The sequence below is a fragment of the Branchiostoma lanceolatum genome, chromosome 1 (assembly GCF_035083965.1).
Source record: "Branchiostoma lanceolatum isolate klBraLanc5 chromosome 1, klBraLanc5.hap2, whole genome shotgun sequence".
NCBI lineage: Eukaryota > Metazoa > Chordata > Leptocardii > Amphioxiformes > Branchiostomatidae > Branchiostoma > Branchiostoma lanceolatum.
In genome coordinates this window covers 23,278,387-23,302,401 of record NC_089722.1, presented here as the reverse complement: position 1 = coordinate 23,302,401, position 24,015 = coordinate 23,278,387, and the positions used below count along the sequence as shown (strand labels likewise).

At 40.3% G+C, this 24,015-nt stretch overlaps 1 protein-coding gene and 1 long non-coding RNA gene across 11 annotated transcripts; both read right to left on the bottom strand.

Moving 5' to 3' along the window:
• Positions 1-278: 278 nt before the first annotated feature.
• On the bottom strand, positions 279-5,784 carry LOC136428036 (uncharacterized). Its single transcript, XR_010754567.1, has 3 exons — positions 5,572-5,784; positions 1,623-1,683; positions 279-411 (listed from the first exon to the last, which is right to left on the bottom strand). It is a non-coding gene; the product is annotated as an uncharacterized lncRNA (long non-coding RNA).
• A 1,443-nt stretch (positions 5,785-7,227) lies between these two features.
• On the bottom strand, positions 7,228-23,385 carry LOC136442404 (titin-like). Of its 10 annotated transcripts, XM_066439310.1 has the most exons (11): positions 23,254-23,384; positions 20,758-20,839; positions 20,120-20,260; positions 19,583-19,666; positions 19,274-19,309; positions 18,603-18,935; positions 16,864-17,094; positions 11,748-15,570; positions 9,317-9,480; positions 8,925-9,086; positions 7,228-8,540 (listed from the first exon to the last, which is right to left on the bottom strand). In XM_066439310.1, the coding sequence occupies exons 2-10, from the start codon at positions 20,800-20,802 to the stop codon at positions 8,943-8,945; spliced, it is 5,001 nt and encodes a 1,666-aa protein (XP_066295407.1). In that variant the 5' UTR covers positions 20,803-20,839; positions 23,254-23,384; the 3' UTR covers positions 7,228-8,540; positions 8,925-8,942. The 10 variants fall into 10 exon arrangements, 8 of the variants coding, with proteins under 8 accessions (XP_066295407.1, XP_066295346.1, XP_066295352.1 ...); XM_066439249.1 differs by having other exon boundaries at positions 11,748-17,094; positions 23,254-23,385; XM_066439255.1 differs by having other exon boundaries at positions 8,934-9,086; positions 11,748-17,094; positions 23,254-23,385.
• Positions 23,386-24,015: the final 630 nt, after the last annotated feature.

The following is a 24,015-nucleotide window of genomic DNA, read 5'->3' as shown; positions in this document are numbered from 1 at the left end:
CTAGACCCATGACCTCTAGAAGGCTAACTCCCTCCAACAGTAACACCTTCATCCACTACGAATTTTGAATCTGCCCCTGAAAGCATAAAGTTTTACAAGGCTTAGCATTATCCTGAGATTGTGTACTTCCGCTAGGTCCTGATGTACACTTGTATGTGCTTTAGGCTGAGTTTTGAATACAATTCTAGTATCTTAATCTTTTCTATGATCATTGTTCCATCATATTATCAGAATATTGACAAAAAGTACCCTTAAGAATTTAGACAAAATTCTCACCCATTTGCCATTCTCATGAAACCATTCCTCTTCTGCCACAATCCTCTTGCCATCCTTGGTGTATTTCTCACTGCCAGTTGGCAGACCACCGTTCATCCAGCCCTGGACTGTGGACTGAACCCCATTCCCATTTCTCTGTGAGATAAATAACCATGATGAATACATAGCATCTACTCTGACAATCAATCCTAATTGGGATTATGAACACATCGCTACAATAGAACAAAATCAAAATACAAGGAATGTACATCACCACAGTTGTCTATTGTCATGTACTCTTGTTGTTATCACTGACAGTAACAACTTCATTGGGTGAGCTGATAGGCTGACTCACTTAAAGGCGTCCTAAACTCCAGAAGGGGGTGTTATTATCCACTACATTATGTATCAATGAATACATAATCAACCGACTTTTTACAGAATTCCGCTTGAAGTGAATTACACAAAGTGTGTTTTGTAAAACAATATAATACTCACTAAACCCGTGCAGACCCTATACCCATGTATTATCTATAGGTAGACACGCTTCCTTTATCGTGAATATTTTTGTTATAAATGAGGGGCGATATTCCGCGATAAGCACAATAAGAAGGCCAGTTGTTACTAGGATATAAGAGAACACAAGACGATTTTTTTTATCGACTCTTAAGTTCTTTTTGAAATCTAACTTTTGTCAGGCCTTGTCAAACATGTCCTTTGGCTTGTCCTACAAATCTGAGAAAAGTCCAGGCATTGTCAATGGTGGATAGAAGGGTGACAAGAGTAGATTGAAAGAAGTGCTCAGTAACATTGTGCCCTCTGTTAGCATTCGGCCTGGATGGAACTGGGATTTCAAACAATTGGCTAAGTAGGATACTAGTATCTTCATCATTCTTCCTCTAGCTTTGCAGAGGGGTCTACAAAGAGAGTAGTGAGTTACAACATATGCAAGATTATCAGTTCTACGAAGACATTATGATGAATCTAGAAACATCCCTGATGCATTACCTTAAATTCTACCATGCAACAATTATGCTGGTACAATGAATTAGAGTGGTATGTCAGTACAAAGTCATTAAAATCAAAATGGCTGGCTACCCCTGCATGCATGCAATTTGCAAACATAATTTTCAGAGTAAAACGTGTGTGATCGTGAATACAGCTGAAGACGCACTCATTTTTGCACAATCCACCATGGATTGCAATGCATTGCCTTGTAACTGAAGTATTCTGAAGAGACATTGAGTGCCTTACAAGGAATACAATTCAAAGCTCAATCAAGGGAAAGGGAAAATAGACAATCACACAAGTAACAGGATTCCTTTAATACCAAATGCTCTTACTACAATTATGTTAAAATTTCTTACCTGTTGCTCAATGATGAGCTGTTCATTATTTTCCCACATCTTGTCTCCTTTTTCATCAGTCCTGTTTTATAAGAAACTTAGATATTGAAAAAAGTTGAAAACTCTTGCAGGAGAGTGTTAGCTGACAGGAGGCATCTTTATATTTTGCCCATACTTTAAGTATGGAACACAAAAATTCATCAGGCTTATTCAACGGCTGGTAGCTTCGCAGGGCATTCAACTGCAGTAAGGTTTGAACGAGTGCACACTGAGGTGTTTTGTTAAACTGGCGAAGTGTCCATGGTATAAGTCGGTAAAGCTACATCCACGGCGGCGTAAACACAGTCAAAAAACTAGAGTTCCACGACCTCATACCTTCGCCAAATGATTTTAACCTTTATGACTGACGTATTAGGAGTGTTTCTCATCAATCATAAATCATACCAGTTGATTGTCTTAAAATATAACATGTCCAAAGTATGAGCTTAACAAATTTACCATCAATTATGCAAAGGAGGCCCTTATTAGCATAATTTGATTCAACGATGTTCACATTCACATAACGTCCCGATGCAACAAAAAAGGATTAAATGTATGAAATTGCCGTCTTTTGCCAGTGTGGAATAATAGAAGTTACTCATTAAGTATGCAAATAAGGCCCACATTTGCATATTTTCTATCCATCAACAGTCCTCTCTTCCTCAGTAACAATTTGAATTGTCATATCACGGAACAAAGCGGATTTTCAAAGTTGCCTCATTAATTATGCAAATTAGAATCTGATTTGCATAATTATCGTCCAATCATACTAAGCATCACAAAAACTATCCACATACCAAAAATCATGACCATCCATCAAGGTCATCATGTTATAGTAATTTCTCATTAATTATGCAAATGAGGTCTCCATTTGCATAGTTCATATCAATTAATATTTCTCTCTTCCTCAGTTACATATGTCACATGTTTCAGAGTCCTATAATGGAATTTGGCGGATGTATAAACTTTCCTCATTTATCATGCAAATTAGATACTGATTTGTATAAGAAGTGTCTAATCATGTACATCATCACTCAAGCTATCTACCTACCAAAAATCATTACCATCCATTAAGCCCTTCTTGAATTATTCCCTTTCAAAGTCAGACGCAAAACCTGCTCCTGCAGTTCCAAAAAAGCCGCTAGGGGGCCCAAACCCACACCACTTACTCTCTGTCCAAAGATCTATCTACCACTCAAAAATAAGTTCCGTAGCATGTCCAGAACACGAGATATCAAAACAGGAAGTTCCGCTGCAGTACCGTAAGAAGCCGCTAGGGGGCCCAAAATCCCTACAAACATACCAAATATCAAGACAATCCATCAAGGCATTCTCGAGTATCCTGTGCCACTACAAACAAACAGACAGACAAACGCTACCTTCTGCATAACCTTCTCGGCGAAGGTAATTACGTGCAACGTGCTGGCGGTGGGACCGGGCGTACTGTATTCAATGAAATTTGCCACTGAAGATGCGTAAAAGATACGCGGTGGCGCTCGACTGTCTGTAGTTTCGCGAGTCGAAGCTCTCACAGTTACGAATGTAAACAACACAACCTTAAGGTCAGTGACCCCAGGTCCCACCTGGTGTGTAACTTGACAGGACAGTTGTCTTGCAGGTGGCGTGTAATCAATTAATGGGGGACATTTTCGCTTTACTTTTAGACAGGGGTGATTACACAAAAGTTCCCTTTTTTTAATAGAGATGTTTTCTGAATGGTCCATTATGCATGGAAGTTCCTGTTAAAGCCCATTTGCAACATTCTAGCATCCATTCTTGCACAGGGGATACAAGCTCCGTTTCGGGGCTGGAATGACTTTGCAATAGTTCACTTTTAGGCAGATTTTTTTTGCACAGGGATGATTTTGGTAGTTGATTTTTGCATTGGGAGGGAGATGGGCAAAAGATGTTGCTCTCGCAAATGTTGCCTTTCTAGTTAAGAATCTTTTTCTAGGATTGTTATTCATGGAAGGATGTCTTCAGTTACATGTAACTTTTGGACTGGTAAATATCAACTACCATCTTCATGTCCAATTTTCGACAGGTAAGTTTTCTATTCTTTAAATTTGTCAAGTTTAATTCACACTTGGCAGTAACAGTAGGTATTTTCAGGGCTTTAGATTGTTGTGCATAATGTAAAGCTAGTGTGTGACACACCTTGACCATAACTGGAGATACTTACAATGAGGCTTATATGATGATTATCATCATAAATGGAGAAGTTTCATCAAAAAGATCTGCTTCTAACAATCTCTATCTGCGTCTCCAATTACTTTGCAGCAAAAAGATATGATTGTTTCAGAATAAAGTGAAAAGAAAAAGAGGAGCCCATCTGATATTTTCTTCAAGAGAGTAGCAGATTATTGATTGGTAGGTAAAATTCAAATGGTTGTGACAAGGTTGCGGCGTCGCCGTGGCGCAGTGGCAGGGTGTTTGGCCCCAGAACCCAGAGGTACTGAGTTCGAATCCAGGAACCTTGATTTGTCCCGTTGACGTTGTGCCCTTAGGAAAGGCATTTTACACGACTTTCCTCACTTCACTCAGGTGTAAATGAGTACCTAGCCTCAGGTAGGACGTTAAATGGAGGTCCCATGTTTGAGGAGAGCCACACCTCGAGCACGTTAAAGAACCCACCGCACTTATCAAAAAGAGTAGGGGTTCTTCCCGGTGTGAGTGGTTCAAAACCTACAGTCCTATGGCTGCACATGGGGCAATTGTCGTATTGAGGTCACCTGAGTTAGCGCAAAATGGCAGCTGCTCCAGACCCTTGCGATCTAGCCCCACCAATTGTGCGCTCCTCGCAATTCAGCCCCTGGCTGCGAAGTGAGAGTAGTCGGCCACCCAATTAAAAGAATATACTGACACAATAGAACTACACAGTGTGCTTATCTTGACATACATATAGAAGTAGAATTTCTCTTCTGACCCCTACATTTTATAGAAAACACATGACAAGCAAATTAGTTTGACCTTCTGGCCTCCATTCTTTATGTCTAGGGGCAGGGTCAACCCTTAATGAAGACTCATTTTGGGGTCAGGAGAATCTACTGGAGAATTTTTGAGGGCTTTTGTAATATTTTTCAACCAATCACGAGTAACAACATAGTATTTATATCACCTGCTAGGAGTTAATCTCCATAAGGGAATCATCTAAATTCTTAATGCCATGTTATTTAGCTAAGAAATGGCAGGAGCTTGATACTCAAGGGGTCAAGTACCACAATGTAGACTACATGGCCACACCTACAAATTTAAATGACAAATCACGGAGTTATGTCAAAATTGTAGGTTGGGTTTTCAGTTAGTACTCCTGTTTTTAAATCATAATAATAATTCTACACAAAATTACTAATAACTAAGATGGCTCTTCGATGTGTAAGCAAGGAGGTTTAAATAGGTGTAAGATATCATATATGCTGTCGTGGTGTGTCACACACCAGAGTTACTGAGTGTACAAAAGAGTGTACAACTGTCTAATTATGCATTCAGCTGCCTCATCTGAATCAACCTTGCAATGTTCGCACAAAACAAACTGATCAAATGTCTTCCGAACAGTTGAAATGTGGTAAGAACACTGTGACATCATGGAATATTCCTGTAATCCTTAGATTGAATTTCCTGTCATTCATTAGCTGTCCCTTACTCTAGAATCAATGATTGTTAGGCCACATGTCCTACTTTAATAGTGTGAATTTGTAGGCATCCATAGATCTACAGGACCTGGTATTCTTATAGGACTTAACGTTATAATGACATTGAGTCTCAAAGAGTAAGTTTCAGCATGGGTGTACAGAACGTGCGAAATGGAACGAAATGGAACGAAATGGGATCAAATGGAAATACAGAAAGTGCGAAATGGAATGAAATGGAAGTCCCCTTTCGTTCCATTTTGCACTTTATGTACACCGGAAATGTAAGACAGTCTACTCACAGTTTTGAAGCCCATTTGAAAGCAGATCACACAAAAAATTGTCCCACAATGTACGAAGAGCTTGTTGACATGAAGAGTCATCCCCCCTCTCCTGCACTGGACGATTCAGGCAAGCAGTTACACAGTTGAAAGGCCACATTCTTGCATCGTGGTTCACAGGTGGAACAACCACTTCATTTGCATGCTGACAATACCAGCAGCACACATTGGCATGCTAACGACGCAGCTCACCCCTAGGCAACATCTCTCACTCCAGGCTACACATTCTGAAAGGGCCTGCTGCAAACTTTTACTAAAAATATCACTTTCTTACCTGAAGCAGGAGATTTGATTTGCGATTGTGTTAATGAGAGTGAAAAATATATCATCGATTCTAAAGCACTCTTAAAGAAGAAGAATGTTTGTCAGTATCAAAGTTTCTGTCAAATAATGATGCGTTTTCCGCCAAAGATGGCGACTAGGTGTGGAATGCCACAGGGGACCAGTAGGGCACGTCTCCATATCACCGAACATCCTCGTGATTGTTATGTTTCGGTAAATGCTCACTGACCTGTGGCATTCTTGTGGCTATGTCTGTATGACTTTTGTTCAAATTAGTTCAGGGCGATTCCACCACAAAAATGAACATAGGGGTGGGAGAATCTTTTTTTGAATATGAAAAATTATTTCTGAAACACATTTAATGTTTAAGACTTTTCAAAACAGTCACTTTATTTTCATTCTAATCTTGCAAATCTCACCTTCTTTTGTCAAGTTTTGTTCCTGCTAGCATCTTTCTGATTTTCAGTCTTTAATCAATGCATTTGGTCTGTAAAGACTTTCTTTTGATATCTAACGTCACATCATATCAATTGTTAAATCAAATGTGAATTGGATTCTATTGTAAACTGCAAAATAAAGTGGTTTCTACTACTTTTCTCTAAACGTTAAATCGCGGACGCATTCAATCACTTCCTAAGTGACAAAATTGTCAATTTGAAAGCATCTTTTGGAAGCTGACACCTTCCACCATCTCACTGGCGAGTTTGTTTTGTCAGATTTTGTTGTTAACGCAAGTTAGAAAGCGATTTGTCGGGTCATGATCATGGCTGATACGAATCTGAGTTTCAATGTGATAGATTGGTCGGGTGTAAGTGGACCCCTAAACAAGTACATGTAATTGAATTCTAGTGGCCATGGAGAAACTACTTTAATTTCCTTAAAAGGAATGTGAGGGTACCGATTTATTTACACTTCATCAAATCTGGTTCAAAAGAGGACAGAGCTGACAAAGGAAAAGCTTTCAAGTCATATCCTGCAGATTTGTTCAGTTATCCTCTCAATCTCGTCTTTCATTCATTCAAATGAACCAAACAAATCCCCTTGGATACGTTCAATTATCATTTTACAAAATGGACTGTTAAGTAATGTAACACGAAACAACTGCGTGTGACTGTTGAGACCAAGTCACATGGGCAAGATACATACAGAGCTTAACCTTTAACTTTCCCTGCTAAGGAAGCTTCTTGCAATGGAATATTAGGATATCTACCAGGTACACTGGTTACAGGAATCCTTATCCTTTTTATCCATGAAGGTAAAGAATTGGTACAATGAGTGGCTTATGGCTTAGGAAATGGGAACACACCACAAAGAAAACATCATCAAGTCATTCGGTTCAGTATACTGGTACTTTATTTTGCTACATCTGCTATAGTGTATTCATAGATGGATAGAAATAAAGTTATCATCATTATATAAAACACATTTTACAAAGAGAAATCTGTGGAAAAGTGTGTTACTGTGAACAGTACCGTAAAAGTGTCAGACTTTCAGCGAGGTTAGAAGAAATTTAAGTTTCAGACACTAAAACAAGTTTATCATGCTCTGGATATCTGAAAACAACATGAATGTCCATTTCATTCTGTCGAAGGCTTGTGAAGGTTGAGCTCATTGCGACATTTTGTCTCTTAACATGAAACCAGTGGTTAGAATGGATATGCCAGAAGTGCAGTAGCTCATGTGGATTGCATGCTTGAACCCTTCCACAGGTAAACCTGAGCCATTATATCCCTATTTACAACAATTGGACATAAGATATTACAAACAGTTCATAAATCCTACCTTGTCCCATTCAGTTCATACCCACACCAAATCAAAGGTATGTTTCAGGGTTAATAGCGTAAAGATCATTTAATTCATTTGTTAAGATGGAATTCCAAGTAGCAGATATTTCAAGTACTAATTGATATTAGATACATTGATTCAGTGTTCTACACCTGACCTTGTAAAATGGTTTATTATCAAATATGTCCATCAATACACCAACTATATTAGTAATAAATATTGAGTATTTGAGGTAGTTACATGACTTGTATCAACACAAAAGTGGTATTTCATTAGGTAAGGAGAAGGCTGATATTTTACAGTCAATGAGAACACAATATTGATATGAAGGTTTCAGTTATTATTATGATCTTGAACCCATCAAAAGTTACATACCTGTATCTGTAGTTATCAATTCAGTTCAGTTCATCCTCAGTGACAAGCTAACCAAACGAATGATATCTACATGTAATTTGCCGATGACAGGTTTTATTGAAATCAACATTATTTTAAAGGATAGCCAAATACTGGCATTAAACCACAAAATTGAATTTTAAAAAAGGGTAAAAAAAGTGACTAAATATGTACATTCAAGAGTAGTATCATATCTAATAGTCTCTCTTGAGAGTGATATATGATCTTACTCATTTTCTGGCACAATAGTTCTCCCTTAAAGGTATCTTTCAAATTCAGATTCACATTATACATAATAATAGTGAGTGAATATAACTTTCCTCTTAATCACTTCCTTTACTCACACCTTGATCTTCTTCAGTATACTTTATGCCTTATACATCTCTCAAATGTCTTCACTTACAGCTCCTCCATTCTTCTAGTGCTTCTTCCTTCTTCTATTTGCCTTCACGTTTCCACTGCTCACAAGTCTACAAATGAAAAATTCTGTTGAAATCACAGACAAAGAAATGTAGAAAACAATAACAAACGGTATCTATTGATTGTCTAGCCCATAAGACATCAGTTTCAAACCTAAACTTACCGTAATGTTCAAAAGGTAAGTGTACAAAATCATACAGATACATGTATACAGAAAGTTGCTGGAAAAGCGCAATAACTACTATAATTATCATAAAGTTTATAGCTGTGTACAAAAACTAACAATTGGCACTACAGGTACAACAATTGCCTTATATTTCATGCTGTACATCTACATTATATGCATTAATCTCACAAACAATTATGATTCCAATGTAACTGTACCAACATGTGGTATCAAAAAATCTAATTTTCACTCATAAAAAAGTCTGTACCTTATAGACCTATTGGTCCTACTGTGGCTCTGCTGATCCCACTGGTGCCCTGTTGAACAGACTGGTCCTTTTTGGAGACGGCTCGTCCTTCTTCTCCTCCTTCCCTTTCTCACTGTCTCTCTTGAAAAATCCCGTAAAGCGGGAGAGACCAGTTCTACTTGTCTGCAGGGTTTAAAGATGAAGAAAAATCAGGAAGGAACCAAAACAAATGTCCTTGTATAAAAGTCCTTGTATAAATGCTCCGATAAACTAAACGTAAGTGTTCAGTGCATGGAAAGCGTTAAGTCCCCACTATTTCATTGTAAAACAAAGGTTCCTACATGCTAGAACATTAGCTGAAACATTAACTGAAGTATGATGTAGTAAGACATTGTTGTTCATGCCTTACTCACCATATTTGACTTTCCATCCTCTGGTGAGTCGGCGTCACTTACTTCAGCTGCGGGTTCCTTGTCGGAGACGTTTGGTTTGGTCGATGAATCGTCAGGTACGGCAGCAGCTGCTGTAGACTTGTTCGGCTCCCTCCTCATAAGACTATCCCAGAACCCAAGTTTCTCTGGAAACAAGGTTTGTCATTGATTACAATCTACATATTGAAAATCTTATATTATGACTGTGTTAGAATAAATCCAGGCAGCTTAGAGCTCTGAAGCCTGTATTATTTGTGTTGACTTATTGAATCATCTTAAGTAGATTTTCGTGCCATAATACGAGACAAATGTATGCATTGTCCATTTGAGATTTTGACACTTCAATTCCCTACTTATCTCTACTTTAAAGTAAGGAATTGTCAAATGAAGGACAAAATATCTGTATTTTTAGGCAGTGATTTTCCACAGCATTACAGAGTAGTATATAAGCTACCACAACAACCAAAGAGAATATGTACTGTCTAGCAGCTTTTAGTATGAAAACAAATAAATCTAATGCTATACAAATCATGTAGGTGTAGGGCATTGGCAACGTATGAATAGTATCTTTTGATCAAACCTTTCTAATACTCTTTGGTTTCCATTTATACTCCAGACTTGAGCACTGACCAGATGATACTGCCAGTTGTCTTCCAGCTTCTAAAGCCTTGACTCAACTGGTAGCGATGACGAGGGGGTATGTTTCAATCTGTGACTTAGGAATTGTTGCAGAGCAAAGCTTCAAGCAGCTAGAGTGCAATCTGTACTTTTGCATGGAAGCCTCAGTGGCAGGAGTATTTGCTATTATAGCATTTACTATGCAGCAGGGCGTAAAGTCTGCATAGAAACTGCAGTGAGCAGCTGTAAGAATATAGGTGGCATGAGCGAGTAATTTTGGGGAAAATTTGTCAAAATTCAAGTTTTCATTTCAGTATGTCCAATTGTATATACCAGCCTGACATATGCCTATGTTGTGGCCCTTTACAAGAAAGAACTTCCACAATCAGTTATTTTCATCTTTAAATGCTGTTTCAAATTGAAATGCTACTAGTAAATGTACCACACCTGTTACCAGCTATTCACTTAAGTAAACATATACATTATCCTTTTTCAAGACTTTGAGAGTACATGAACAGCATTCATACTTCTCAGTGAAGCCCATTCATGTAGTTTGGAAGTATAAATTGGAAAAGCTGGTTTCCAGCATGAAACTGTGTTTCATCATCATCTTTTTCTAGTTTGTAAGACAATAAGATTTGGACCATATAGCCGGTCTAAATTGAAAACAATTCCAATACTTCCATCAATCATATTCAAAATATTATTCATATTTTGTTAGAGAAGTTACACTACCGCTATTTTAGGTTAAATTATTTCATTACTTTGAGGTTTGGTGATACAAAATGTATTTACAACACACCATTGACAGAGTTAAGTACAGATAATACTTTTCAGTTGTATTCTTTTAAACTTTGCCTTTAGCTAATATGTTGATTATCTTTTATGCATATTGACTGTTAATTGATTCATTAGATTTCAACAGAGATAAGTTAGGAATAATACGTTACTATCAGAAATGTATGCTTGATATCAATAAATAATAAAAATTACTCAATTACACTGCAAAACTAGGTTAAACCTTCCAAGTTGCTTTTGAGATGAAAGCTACATGTATGCTGACCTGTGTTAGTTTGTTGTTATAAGTGGATGTTTTTTGTAATACTAATCTATGAAGTTTTGTAAATTTTCATTCCTGAGGCTGTAGGTATCAGAAAGGTTAGAGAGACTTCCCCACTTGGAGGGGAAGTGGAAGAAGCAGCTTCTAAAGTGATGATACGAGCAGACGTTAGTACAGGCAATGGGTGTCAGAGCACAACAACAGATGCAGCAATGGCAGCCATGAGTGCAAAGTGGAAAAACAAACAAACATAAAAAATTAGTATCATCTTTCAACATATCTTGATTAGAGGTGTCCTGTGATGTATTTATGTCAGCAGCACTGTATCATCACATACATACATTAGGAATACTGCAAATTGGATAGCTCAAAGCTTACAGTAAACATGTTAAAGTGAGATGAGATTAGATAGTGTGTGGTTCATTAAATATACATATGTATTATCATTGACAAGCAGAACCCAGTAACTGATTCTTATGTTTAAAGTACAAAGTCAAAAGACGTCATGATGGTGTACATGTATATAGCAGTGCAAACCTATGTGCTCTACCCCCATCTAAAATCACAGGCGAACTAACTTTACTAAAACTACAGCATATCAACAAAAGCACTGATTATCTTATGACAAGTGATAACCACCATATGGTTAAATATGACGTTAAGTAGTCATAAAGTATCTCTGAGTCAGCTAATCTCTCCTTAATAATAGACTGGAGGGAAAGGAAGGTAGCCTACCTTGTGGTGGGCTGGCAGCTGGTGGGGACTTCGGTGGACCTGACGGCACAACCATCGAAGAGGGGATGGGTGTTGTCGGCACATCAGAGTCAGGCTCTGGCAGCTTCGATGGTGGCGCTTCAATGACAATGGGTTCTGGAGCTTTGCTCACAACTGGGGCGGGCGTTTCGTTGGCGACAGGTTCTGGAGCTTTGCTCACAACTGGGGCGGGCGTTTCGTTGGCGACAGGTTCTGGAGCTTTGCTCACAACTGGGGCGGGCGTTTCGTTGGCGACAGGTTCTGGAACTTTGCTAACAACTGGGGCGGGCGTTTCCTTGACAACAGGTTCTGGAGCTTCGTTAACAATTGGGGCAGGCGTTGCCTTGACGACAGGTTCTGGAGCTTTGTTAACAACTGGGGCAGGCGTTTCCTTGACGACAGGTTCTGGAACTTTGTTTACAATTGGGGCAGGCATTTCCTTGACGACAGGTTCTGGAGCTTCGTTAACAACTGGGGCGGGCGTTTCCTTGACGACAGGTTCTGGAACTTTGTTTACAATTGGGGCAGGCATTTCCTTGACGACAGGTTCTAGAGCTTTGTTAACAACTGGGGCAGGCGTTTCCTTGACGACAGGTTCTGGAGCTTTGTTTACAACTGGGGCAGGCGTTTCCTTGACGACAGGTTCTGGGGCTTTCTTGACAACAGGAGCTGGGGTTTCCTTGACGACAGGTTCTGGGGATTTGTTGACAACAGGAGCTGGGGTTTCCTTGGCGACAGGTTCCGGGGCTTCCTTGACAACAGGAGCTGGGGTTTTCTTGATGACAGGTTCTGGAGGTGTTTCATTGACAACAGGGGCAGGTGGTTTTGTTTCAGGTTGAGGTTTCCCTTTAGTAGGCAATCCTAGTAGGTCACGAACCATTTGGATGGCACTGCCTTTCTTGGGTGGTGCAGCCTTTGGTTGTTCCTTGATAGGCGCTGGAGCGTCTGTCTCTTCTGGTGCCTTGAAGGTGTTATCATCTAGAGGCTTGCGTGAGCCTAGTTTTGGAGGAGAAGACAGCTTCTCTGGAGATACTTCTGGACTGGGCTCTATTGTTTCTGCCTTCTCAGTTGGCTTCCTGTCATCTGCATACGTCCACATATCATTGGACAGCTGGCTGGATAGGGACTGCACACTGCTTGTTCTGCTGATGTAGGGTGCCTCAGTCTCTCCATTCAAAATCAAACTGGCTCTCTGTCCTTCCAGCTTCTTCAGAGTCCGCCAATCCTTGTTAAAACCTGGGGGAGCCCTCTGTATAGGAAGCTTGATTGTGCCAGCCCTGTGAGATGTAAGTAGAGGACACATGGATGTCCTGGCCTTGTGGTACGCCACCTCGGGGATCTCCAGTGTGCTGCCAAGTGGTACTTCATCTAAGACGTCCTCATTGCCTTGTTTCAGAAGAGGACGGGGCAGGGCTTGCAGCGACACATGCATCGTACTCTGAACATTTGTTGGTTCTTCAAGCTCGATTTTGGCGTGTATCTGCTTTTTCGCTGGAGAGACGACAGTGACTGGACTGAGATCAAGATCATCCACTGTTATGGTTTCTGTCTCCTCTCTTACCTCCAGCTTGGGAAGCTCCAGCTTGAGCTGGGCGACAGGGGTGACTTTGACTTTGTGAAGTGTGGGAGTTTCTACCTCATTTACCTTGGCTGACTCCGTATTCAACTCATTAATTGAGCCCACTTCTTCAAGAGGAGGCTGCCGGACCTCTTTGGGTTTTAGGTAGAACAAGCCAGGGCGGGTTTTAGGAGGTGGGGACAAAGCACAGTCCACTGCATCGACCTGCACTATGCCCACTTCTTCAGCCAGCTGGACCTTTGGCTGACTAGCCTTGGCCCTGCAGACGTTCATCAAGGCTATCGATGGCTTGGCTCGAAGTGGTGTCACCTCCTCGACTCTAAAGGTCTGACAGGTCTCCCATGCAGGCAGCGAGTTCAGCTCCTTGGCCGTGTACGTAGGCAGGGGGGCGTGAACTGCAGTCTGGTTTGTGATGAACACCGGACGTGTCATCTCTGTTTGGTTGACAATCTCTCGCACAGCTGATTCAATGATTGGTGGTTTCAGCTTTCTCGTCTTCTCCAACTTCAGTTCATCCACCTCACTTTCTTCGGCATGTAGCAAATGACACTCGCTTTTACCTTCACCAACATTGACATTGTGCAAAGGCTCTGTAGGAGTGGCCTGAAGGGAAACAGTATCATACTTGATCTCAGGGACATCATCCTCCGTATCTGACAGAGTCAGGAACGCAGAGTTTGTAATGGCGGTATTGAACTTTGGGGCTTCAACGGTCACCTCTCCCTGGTCTGCTTTAGCGTAAACGGCTTCAACCTTCTCCACACCTGCTGCTTTGTACAGTAGATCATCCAACTCTGTCACACCCTGCTCGAGCTTTGGTCCTGTCACCTCCTTCACCTCAGCCTCATGGTACGAAGGAGCTTCTGCAGTGACTTCCTGTTGATTGGCTTTAACATAAACTTGTTCAACTTTATGAACGATTGCTGCCTGGTAAGTAAGAGGCTCCACAACTCCCAGGGTCTCTATTGGCGGTACAGCAACTCTACGAGGTCTCCTGTTGAAGAAGTCTGCTGTTTCCACAAGGACTTCTTCTGTGTTTGCTGTATGTAATTCTTGCTCTACATTTCGTACGGTCGCAGTTTCATAATTGATAGGAGTATCCAAACCAAGCACGCCCTCAGTTTGCAATGTCATCCGCCCCTCTCGGACCCCATAGTACCGCCACTTTGACTTTGTGACAGATGTGTTATGTCGGAAGAGTTTCTGTCCAGTAAGCTCTACAGCGGCTTTGTCATATTCCACACGATCTGTAATTTCCTTTGTAGCCTCTGTTGTAAGAATCAAATGATTCTTCTTGGCTTCATGGTATGTTGGTTGTCCTGACTCTGTGATACCTGTGTCATGTTGGAAGAGCTCCTGTTTTGTGAGCTCGACAGTGGGCTTTTGAAATTCAACTTGCTCTGTGTTTTCCTTTGCAACTTCTGTTGTGAGAATCAAATGATTCTTCTTGGCTTGATTGTATGCCGGTTGTCCTGACTCTGTGATAGCTGTGTCATGTTGGAAGAGCTCCTGTTTTGTGAGCTCGACAGTGGGCTTTTGAAATTCAACTTGCTCTGTGTTTTCCTTTGCAACTTCTGTTGTGAGAATCAAATGATTCTTCTTGGCTTGATTGTATGCCGGTTGTCCTGACTCTGTGATAGCTGTGTCATGTTGGAAGAGCTCTTGTTTTGTGAGCTCGACAGTGGGCTTGTGAAATTCAACTTGCTCTGTGTTTTCCTTTGCAACTTCTGTTTTAAGAATCAAATCTTGCTTCTTGGCTTGATTGTATGCCGGTTGTCCTGACTCTGTGATAGCTGTGTCATGTTGGAAGAGCTCCTGTTTTGTGAGCTCGACAGTGGGTTTGTGAAATTCAACTTGCTCTGTGTTTTCCTTTGCAACTTCAGTTTTCAATTTCATCTCCCCCTCTTTGATCCCATAGTACCGCCACTTTGACTTTGCAACCTCTGTGTTATGGCCAAAGAGCTTCTGTCCAGCAAGCTCCACAGCAGCCTTGTCGTATTCCACACGACCTTTGTTTTCCTTTGTAACCTCTGTTGTAAGAATCAAATGATTCTGCTTGGCTTGAAGATATGTTGGTTGCTGTGAGGGAGTAATCTCATACTTCAGTGCCTCTTCGTATGGTTGCGGAATTGTCTCGAACTTGCAGCCTCTTGCGCTGACTGGTTCAATGATGCCATCAGCCTCGTCTTCAGCAAGATGAAGGCTCTTCTGGTTTCCTTGTAGGTACTGTTTGGCAGTGGTTGAAGCCACAACATTAGTATTGTGATTCCAAACTACTTGTTGCATCTTTTCGTATTCTGGTTTGTTGTACTGTAACTCGTCCACTTTGCCATCTATAGATTCAGCCACGACATCTCTACTTTGCAACTCTGCAATGCGAACGGGCTTACTACTCAAAACTTGTGATGATTTTGCTTTGTCGTACTTGTGGCTTACATCGACAACATTTGCTTTTTCCTTCTGAGTGTGGGCCAGGTCATCAACAGACTGAGGGACAGTGATAATACTTTCTACTATTCCAGAATAAAGAGGGTCTTGGCTCACTGTAAACCGTGATTTGGTCTTGTAGAAATGTGTAGCTACTGGAATCAAGTCTGGTTTAATCCAGTCGAGATCAGACAGAACATTCCAATTTTCGAGTTTGGTCTCATCTGTCTGAGTGTCAGCAATGTATACTGGGGAGTTACTTTTCATGAAGGAGAATTTTGTCTTGGAATATTGATGACTTATTGATGTTGGTTTTTGTGTGTTCCATGCAATATCAACATGCGTTTCTATGGACTCAAGGTCAAAGGCGGCACTCTGTAATTTTGCGATATGAATGGGGTGGTTACTAGAGACCTGGCCATATTTTGCTCTGACGTACTCTTGTGTTATGGCAGCAACTGCTGCCCTGTGCCAATTGATGGGCGCCAGGTCGCCACCTTTCATGATGAGGCGCAGATGTGCCTTTTGCTCCTTGCCCTTGTTAAGCTTGATACTTGGTGCTTCTGTGCTGGGGACCAGGTGTGTAAAGGCTTTGTAGCGGTCTTGCCTTACTGTATGATAACACGGCGTTGAGTACACTATATTTGGAACTAACCCCTGCACTTCATCCAATGACGTTTTTACTTCTTTCTCCTCGGCTGTATCGAGTTTCACTGCCTGGGCGCTAGGTACAAGGTCAGTTAGGGCTTTGTAGCGGTCTTGTCTTACAGTATCGTAAGACGGTTTTGAATACGTCGTGTTAGGTGCCACCCCCTGGACTTCTTCCACTGGGGCTCTTACCACTTTCTCTTCAGGCGTTGAGTACACTACATTTGGAACTAACCCCTGCACTTCATCCAATGCCGTTTTTACTTCCTTCTCCTCGGCTGTATCGAGTTTCACTGCCTGGGCGCTGGGGACAAGGTCAGTTAGGGCTTTGTAGCAGTCTTGTCTTACAGTATCGTAAGACGGTTTTGAATATGCTGTGTTAGGTGCCACCCCCTGGACTTCCTCCACTGGGGCTCTTACCACTTTCTCTTCAGCTCTACTGACCTGTGGAGCTTGCTCACTCCTGGTGACTGATTCAGTGGCCAAGTGGAGGTCTAGATCTACGTGAGGCCAGCTTGCGATGTCGTAAGGTGGCATACGTAGAGACCCAATGGCCCACTGGAGCGTCTCCTCCTGCACGTAACTCAGGAGAGTTAGCTTGTGCTTTTTGGGCTGATGGGTGGGGGTGGTCTCAACACCGGAGTCTTCTTCTGCCTCCTCCACAACTTCTTTCACCTGGAAGAACAGATTGAATATGGAGATTGAAGATCTACTTTTTTGTTAAGAATGATTGGCATTAGGGTCTGGGAATCATAAGTAGGGGTGAGAATTATTGTTATGAAAAATATACATGCTGATGTAGGGGGAAAAGGCCTATCCCAACATATGCCGTTTATTCTTCCTTTTTTTCCCCAACGCCAATGGGAAGCTCTGATCAATTATTGTCAACTTATTCAAACTTTTGATTTTAATAAAATCTGAGCTGTCAAACTCCCCTTTTGTACATCAGGCAAACATGCAATATGGGATAGGCATCTTTCCTCCTTCTATTAATTGGGTCAGTATATTGTCAGGTATTTGTAAATGTGTTACTGACAATTGGGCATCTCAGGTGTCAGTGGAAGAAGTCTCAGTATTGCAGGCAAACTGTCAGTAATCAACATGCTGATACAACATTAGGATTTTAAAAATGGCTGATAAACAAAAAATTAGAATGTACGTGCACAGTAAGGACTATCTCGTGCTGATCCTACTGTGCAGTAACTGTTATAAATCAGCAAATTAAATGTAACAGTAATGAATCAGTAAAGAATAAGTTATCAAGCAACAGTAATCAAGCAGTAAATAAATTGTTATGAATCAGTAAATAAACCATTATAGATAAATCATGATTGTCATTGGTGCTTGTCAGTTTCACAGGTCATTGGGAGATGCTTTTTGGACTTTTACAATGTAGTTGTCATTAGTAAATATTTGTTTCACAAAACTATGTAAAAAACAAAATGTACCGATACAAAGTACCAATACAAAGTACCAGTAGTGCGCTATTAAAATGTTATTCAGCATTTCCTTTGCCCAAATTTCATTTCTTATAGTGTTAAGAAAAACATGTTACCCCCTTCATTGTTTCATTTTCTCTGAAGGATACAGATTTTTTTTCTGAAAAATCAGCATTTATGTTCTCATATGCCATCATGATCAAAAGGTAGACCGAAATTCTTGGCTGTGTCATACAAAATTCACTGGCTTGTGATGAAAAAGGTTGTTGTAGATTCTTGTCGATGGTCAGTTCTGCCGTAGCCATGCTGAAAATCCTACAACAAAAAATCATGTGACAAATTCGACTATGCCTTAACATGTAACAAGGGTTATAGAAGATGAAAGGCAATTATTTGGGAGAGTACAGTGCTGCGAAGTGACATTTAATGTCAGTAAATACTAAATCACAGTAACTGTAAAATTAATGTAATGTTACAGATTGAAGAGCTTGCTGTGCTCTCAATCCAGTACTGTACAGTTACAGTAGCATAACAGCACTTGATTTAATGGTTTCATGCTCATCTTGCCATGCAGGATGCCTGAAATACCATGCCAATGTTAGCAGAAATTAGTATGCTTTGCAGTAGCTGCGAGTGTTTTCTTTTTTGCCAGGGTGGGTGACAGCTATGGAAAAATCCCTTGGCACTCTGCAGATGATGACGATGATGTTACTGTTCTCATGCTCAGTAATCTTACTGGCTCACCTCAAACTGGGGCCTAATACCATCTGTAACACCTGATATTGCCTGATACAATCCTGAGATCTCTTCCACCAAGTCCTGACCTTCCCTCAGCAACCCCAAAGGTCTGAACTCTGACCCTGACATGCTGACATCTGCCCCACTTGGCACCTCAAACTCAACAGGTTGCCCATCCACCTCCCACACCAACTTCCTTCTTAAATCCAAGTCAATTGTCTCTACCGGTGGAGCTTCTTGAACGGTCTTCTTTTCCTTGATGAAAGATGGGGCTGCGTGCTTGACCTTGAATGGCCCCTTGATGATGATCTTCATACCACCACCTTTTGGCTTGACCTCCTGAAGAAAAGAATAAGATCACTGTTAGGTTCCTGCCTAAGTGCCTAGGCCAGTGACTGGCCCTTTGCTTCTCTCCGTCAGGTTCCTCCATGCGGGATTACACCAGAGAAGGCACTAGACCAGGAGTTGGTCACAGGGCAGAGTTTATTAAGGTGAAGCCAAAATAAGACTCTAACGTACCCTTACAGGATGCCCCCGCTTGTGAGGAAAAAGGCACAGCTGGCAAATTGAACCATGTAGAAGAAAATATGCAAAAAAACAACTTAACCACCCAGAGTTTCCATGTTGATGAATAACATAGCAATTTTGTCGGCTTTTAGATTTAGTATGGGGCTTACCTCTTGTTGCTTTACAACAGGCTCTTCTTTCTTCTTCTGTGAAGTACAAAAATCGACAGTCATGTAATGTGACATAAAATCAGAGATCTTGCTGTTACAACTATATGTATATACCTGTAGTAAATGGTACTATTTGCAGATGTCAATGCACCAATAAAATGTTCACAGAGCTACTGAACAACGTACATTCATGTTACATCAATCATTTTACACAAAAATGCATTTTTCTTCTACATGTTTCCCATTGTTTGTTCCCATACACCCTCAGCCTTTGATAGACATAGATGGACATGTACTGGTGTGTCTTACCTGTACTTTTGTGGCTGGCTTCACAAGCAAATGCCCAAAATCCTCCACTTCTACAACCTCATCCTGCAGACATTTCTCCAGCACCTGTGGGACAAGTATTCTGGTAGTTTTAACATCATAATTTCATATTTATCTTTATAATACATGTACATGTATCATGTAATTGTATACTCATTGAATTATGCAACATACAAGACTTAATGAAGGTGAGTATTCAAATTTATGTAAATCATCAGGGTGCCAAATTGCTTTGACCAAAGCAGTTTAAATGTGCCTCGAGTACAGCAAGTCCCTCCAATACAACTGAGGCATTTCAGTGTGCAAGAAGTTAATACTCTTGACACCTCAATAGACACCTAAATCTATTACACTACAAAATATGCTTTAGCAGTGACTTCTCTTTACTTGTACATTTCAACACAAAAAAGGGTTTTCAATTTCTTTCCTATACGATCATCATCATCATGCCAGGGTGTCATCACTCCCTCCCTTGACTGACAATCAACATAAAGCTGTACTACATCATAGGCTACCTACCATTCGTCCATCCTCACACACAATCTCCTGCTCATCCAACACCAGCTTCCCATCCTTGTTGTACTTCGGCTTCTTCTCATCTGTCGGCAGGCCATTCTTCATCCAACCATTCACAGTGGATACTACACCTGTGTCTGTCTTCTAAAAATAATAAAGCAAAAAGGTTAGAATCATCACAACTAATGGGGAGAAATGTGTTCAAAGTGCCTTGGAGCATAAACATGAATGCTACATGTACAATCAGTATAATCAGTCACTGTGGTAGAAGTCTATTATACCACACTGGATAGACCCGTTGTCATGAATGACAATTGTTAGACTGGGACAAACTATCATAATTGAAGGAGGTCGAAAGTTAAGGCGTGAAAATGTGAAAATTACATGACATGTATGTATGTGTAATGATGACCTGAATTTTCTAGTGGTAAAGCAAAACTCGTCCTTGAAATGAAAGGACTTCTTGGAAGAAGGACTCATTTTTTGGGGTAATGACAATTAAGATGGGGTCTAAAAAAACAGCTACAAAGCAGGCTGCTATGTACAACTTCCCAGGAATGTTTTTCTGCCTGCCAAAAATCATCTATACACAACAATTCGCCAAGATTTTCAGAAGCTTTTAGTGTACAATATGTCCTTACCTGTTGCTCTATGCGGAGCTGCTCATCCATGCCGAAAACACTCATCTTGGCCCACCAGTCGTGCTGCCCCTCTACTGAATCACTGGAGAAAATAGAACAAGTTTGCTCACTAATTATGTCACAAGTTTGACTATACTTAAGATTGAAACTCATTGAAGCTTAAAACACACATGTACTAAAATGTGGACATTAAGGTGTAACAACAAGCTTGACCATTACAATGTCACAGAAGTGGGCAATCACTTTAATTTGTTTTTTAAACCCACGCTTAAAAAATGAAACCCCCAAACGACCCCCATGGCCCAGATTTTGACAGTGACAGTTCAGTAATCTAGGATGTTTAAATGTAAACACAGGTGGTCATACCATGGAAGTTCAAAGAGAAAAATACCTGGATCTATACGTAATGGTTTCCTGAACTGTGCAATGAACTACACACCTGTTGTGAATACAGACCTCTAAGAAAGGAGAATGTTATGTTTTAGTGTCATTGGTAGCCAGGGTTGGTTGTTTTGTAGGTGAACAAGGTTATATGTAAACTTCTGAATGGGTTTCGATGAATGCTTTTCTTTGCAGGAAGTTTTCATCATTAGGAAGTCCTTAAAAGTAATCTAATGTTTGTCCCCTACAGAAGTTGCTAAGGCTGACAAACAACTTTTGCTTGAAACAAAAACAGGCCAGGAATGGACATTTATGGGCAGTCATCTAAGTTAAAACTTTGTATATCTTCTCAAGCTTTATTACTTCTTCTATTCCACAAAAACCTACAATTCTTATCCAAGTACAGAGTTCCTGTAGTAATCTTATGTGAGTAATGATTAGCCTGGCATGATAGACACATGAGGTATGCGGACACGCTAGCCTGGCAGGAATGAAGGCCCCTTTGGGGCATACTTTAAATGTAACCTCTAGCCACAAGGCATGGCTCAGAAAATGTTGTTCTGAACATCTGCTGGGCAAAAGGCCATGAAAAAGATACTACCGGTAAAGGGATATTGAATAACTTCCTCTTGGACTGACCGGATGTAAATAATCTTTAATCCATGCTTTTGTGTTTATATAAATGCATAACTTGAGACAGGTGAACAAGCTGCTAAAAATTCAGTCCTTTCTGGAATTTTTCAAATCGTCTTAGGTTTAAATGCTTGGCATAACTCTATTCCACTACATTTTGAATCTTTGAAGAAAGTCTGTATCATCTGCAATTTTTTTTAATTGAATTATTCCACTGCCACCTATAAATGAATTCTTAATTACTTTTTTTTAATCCAAGTGGTTTTTCTTCTCTGTGTGGATATTTTTGGTACAAAATCTGACCGTCTTTTCTAATCCATTAATCACAAATTTTGTCAGTTCTACCTCTTAATCACAACAAAGTCATGAGACTGAGTGCCTAAACTAAGTCACATATTTCGCTTTTTTGCATATTTGTACCAACATTGTCGAAACTGTCTTTAACTAAAATTAAGACTTTGGTGCCATTTCATGTTTAATAAAACACAAAACAGGAGATAGAAGAGACTGCCATGTTGTTTTATCATTGCTTTTTTACTAAGTCTTGTCATTTTCTCCCCATTATGCTTTTTTCGCTAATATTCTTTAACAATGTATTGGATCAATTGCTTGGAATCAACGGAATCCCCACAAAAATGCAGTCATTCCTCAGAAAACAAGGGATTTATGAAAAAGACAACAGACAGCTCAACACTGTCTTGTTCACACTAGATAATTATGGTCTGTCTGTCCACACTACCTGCAGTTGTTTTCTTGGCCAATCCAAAGCAAATACATGTAACAAAAGGATTGACATACATAGTCTGTAATAGGATTTACCTTACGCTTTTATCACAAAAACTTAAAAACATTAACACAAAGTTGCTAAAATATTGTTTAACCCACTGAACTAAAATGTGCTCACAAAACTGGGTTACATGTGAGTAATGTATTGAAAATATGCCAAGCACTGAGAGACAAAGGCATATGATCAATGCACAAGATAATGAGATGTTAGACAACTTTCAGTTCTACAAGCAGTAAACAGTACCAATCAGCCACAAGAGGAGTTTAAATTTCTTAACTTACCACCTTTTTTCTCCCTAAAAACATCTAAAAATCTTGACAGTGAGTTTAGATGCATGGGATTTATAAAAAATCATGAACTTAAGTCATCTTTTAGGGTTAAGAAATGATGAAAATGATGACAAGTTAACTTTTACTGGCATGAAATGAAAAAGTCACAAGCAAAACTTGTATTGTATAGTAGCTGTTACTTCCAGGTTTTTAGACTTCAAGAACAATCATATATTGGACAAATAGTTCTTTGTGTACATCATGTGTTTAGAACCATCCATTTAAAAACTCTGACCCAAATTGGCAAAAAGATTTAGAAAAAGTCGTGAACTGCACGATTCTTTAGTTGCAATCCTTAAACAACCACATCAGACGAATATTTCCATCATTTCCAGGCTGATAACAGTACAGAAAAGTTTCACTCACCTGTCTGGGGCTTAAGTTCAGGCTACACAGGTGCAGGTTGCACGGAGGAAGGCCACTTGTAGGGACACACCCCACCTCACTGACGGGCTGGCATAAATGGTACCACCACAGGGCACAGGTGGTCAGACCGCCTCATTTGCATACACCACAATACGTGCGGAATCCCAAACATTTGTAATTCCTGGGGTCAGTCTCTTGCCGCCTCTTCTGGGGGAACCTGTTCTGAAACCTCCCTGCAATCGTTAGTTTAGAACCACAATCACGATTATAAACAATGTGCAAGTGAAGATCAGCTAGAAAATAATCTAGCGAAACCACACGTTTTACTGCAATATTGCTGTTAGTGGTAAAAAAAAAGTGTTAAAAATACAGTTTTGCAACTTGTCTGGAAATCTCGAGCCCCATCTTAGTCAACACAAAGGTATGAATGATTGGCAAAGTGCCCTAAGGTGACAACACAGAGTCTTGGAATTCTTTTATATCCCCGGAGCATCAACATGAGCGAACATGTGGAACTCCGAAAAAACAAACAGGGTGTGGTTACCTGTGTGTGTGTGTGTGACTGCATCCAGATGGAATGGTGTGTGCTAATTTCTAGAACAGTATAAAATACCTGGTATTTTAGGGGCAGGAAGTGATTGTTAATCCAATTAGTGTGTGTCACACTGGCGAGCAAGATGACAGTCATCAGCCTTTCCTTCAGGGGGATGAAAATAATCATCAAAAATTCCTAGTTGCCAAATATGTCCATATCAGCACAGT

What these genes read in the sequence shown, in the direction of transcription:
- LOC136442404 (XM_066439249.1), bottom strand. Translation starts at nt 20,802, where the DNA reads ATGAGTGTTTTCGGCATGGATGAGCAGCTCCGCATAGAGCAACAG. An exon ending in TGTGTGAGGATGGACGAATG is followed by an intron (nt 19,667 to 20,119) that starts GTAGGTAGCCTA and finishes CTTGTCCCACAG; the next exon opens with GTGCTGGAGAAATGTCTGCA. An exon ending in CTGTTGTAAAGCAACAAGAG is followed by an intron (nt 18,936 to 19,273) that starts GTAAGCCCCATA and finishes TCTTTTCTTCAG; the next exon opens with GAGGTCAAGCCAAAAGGTGG.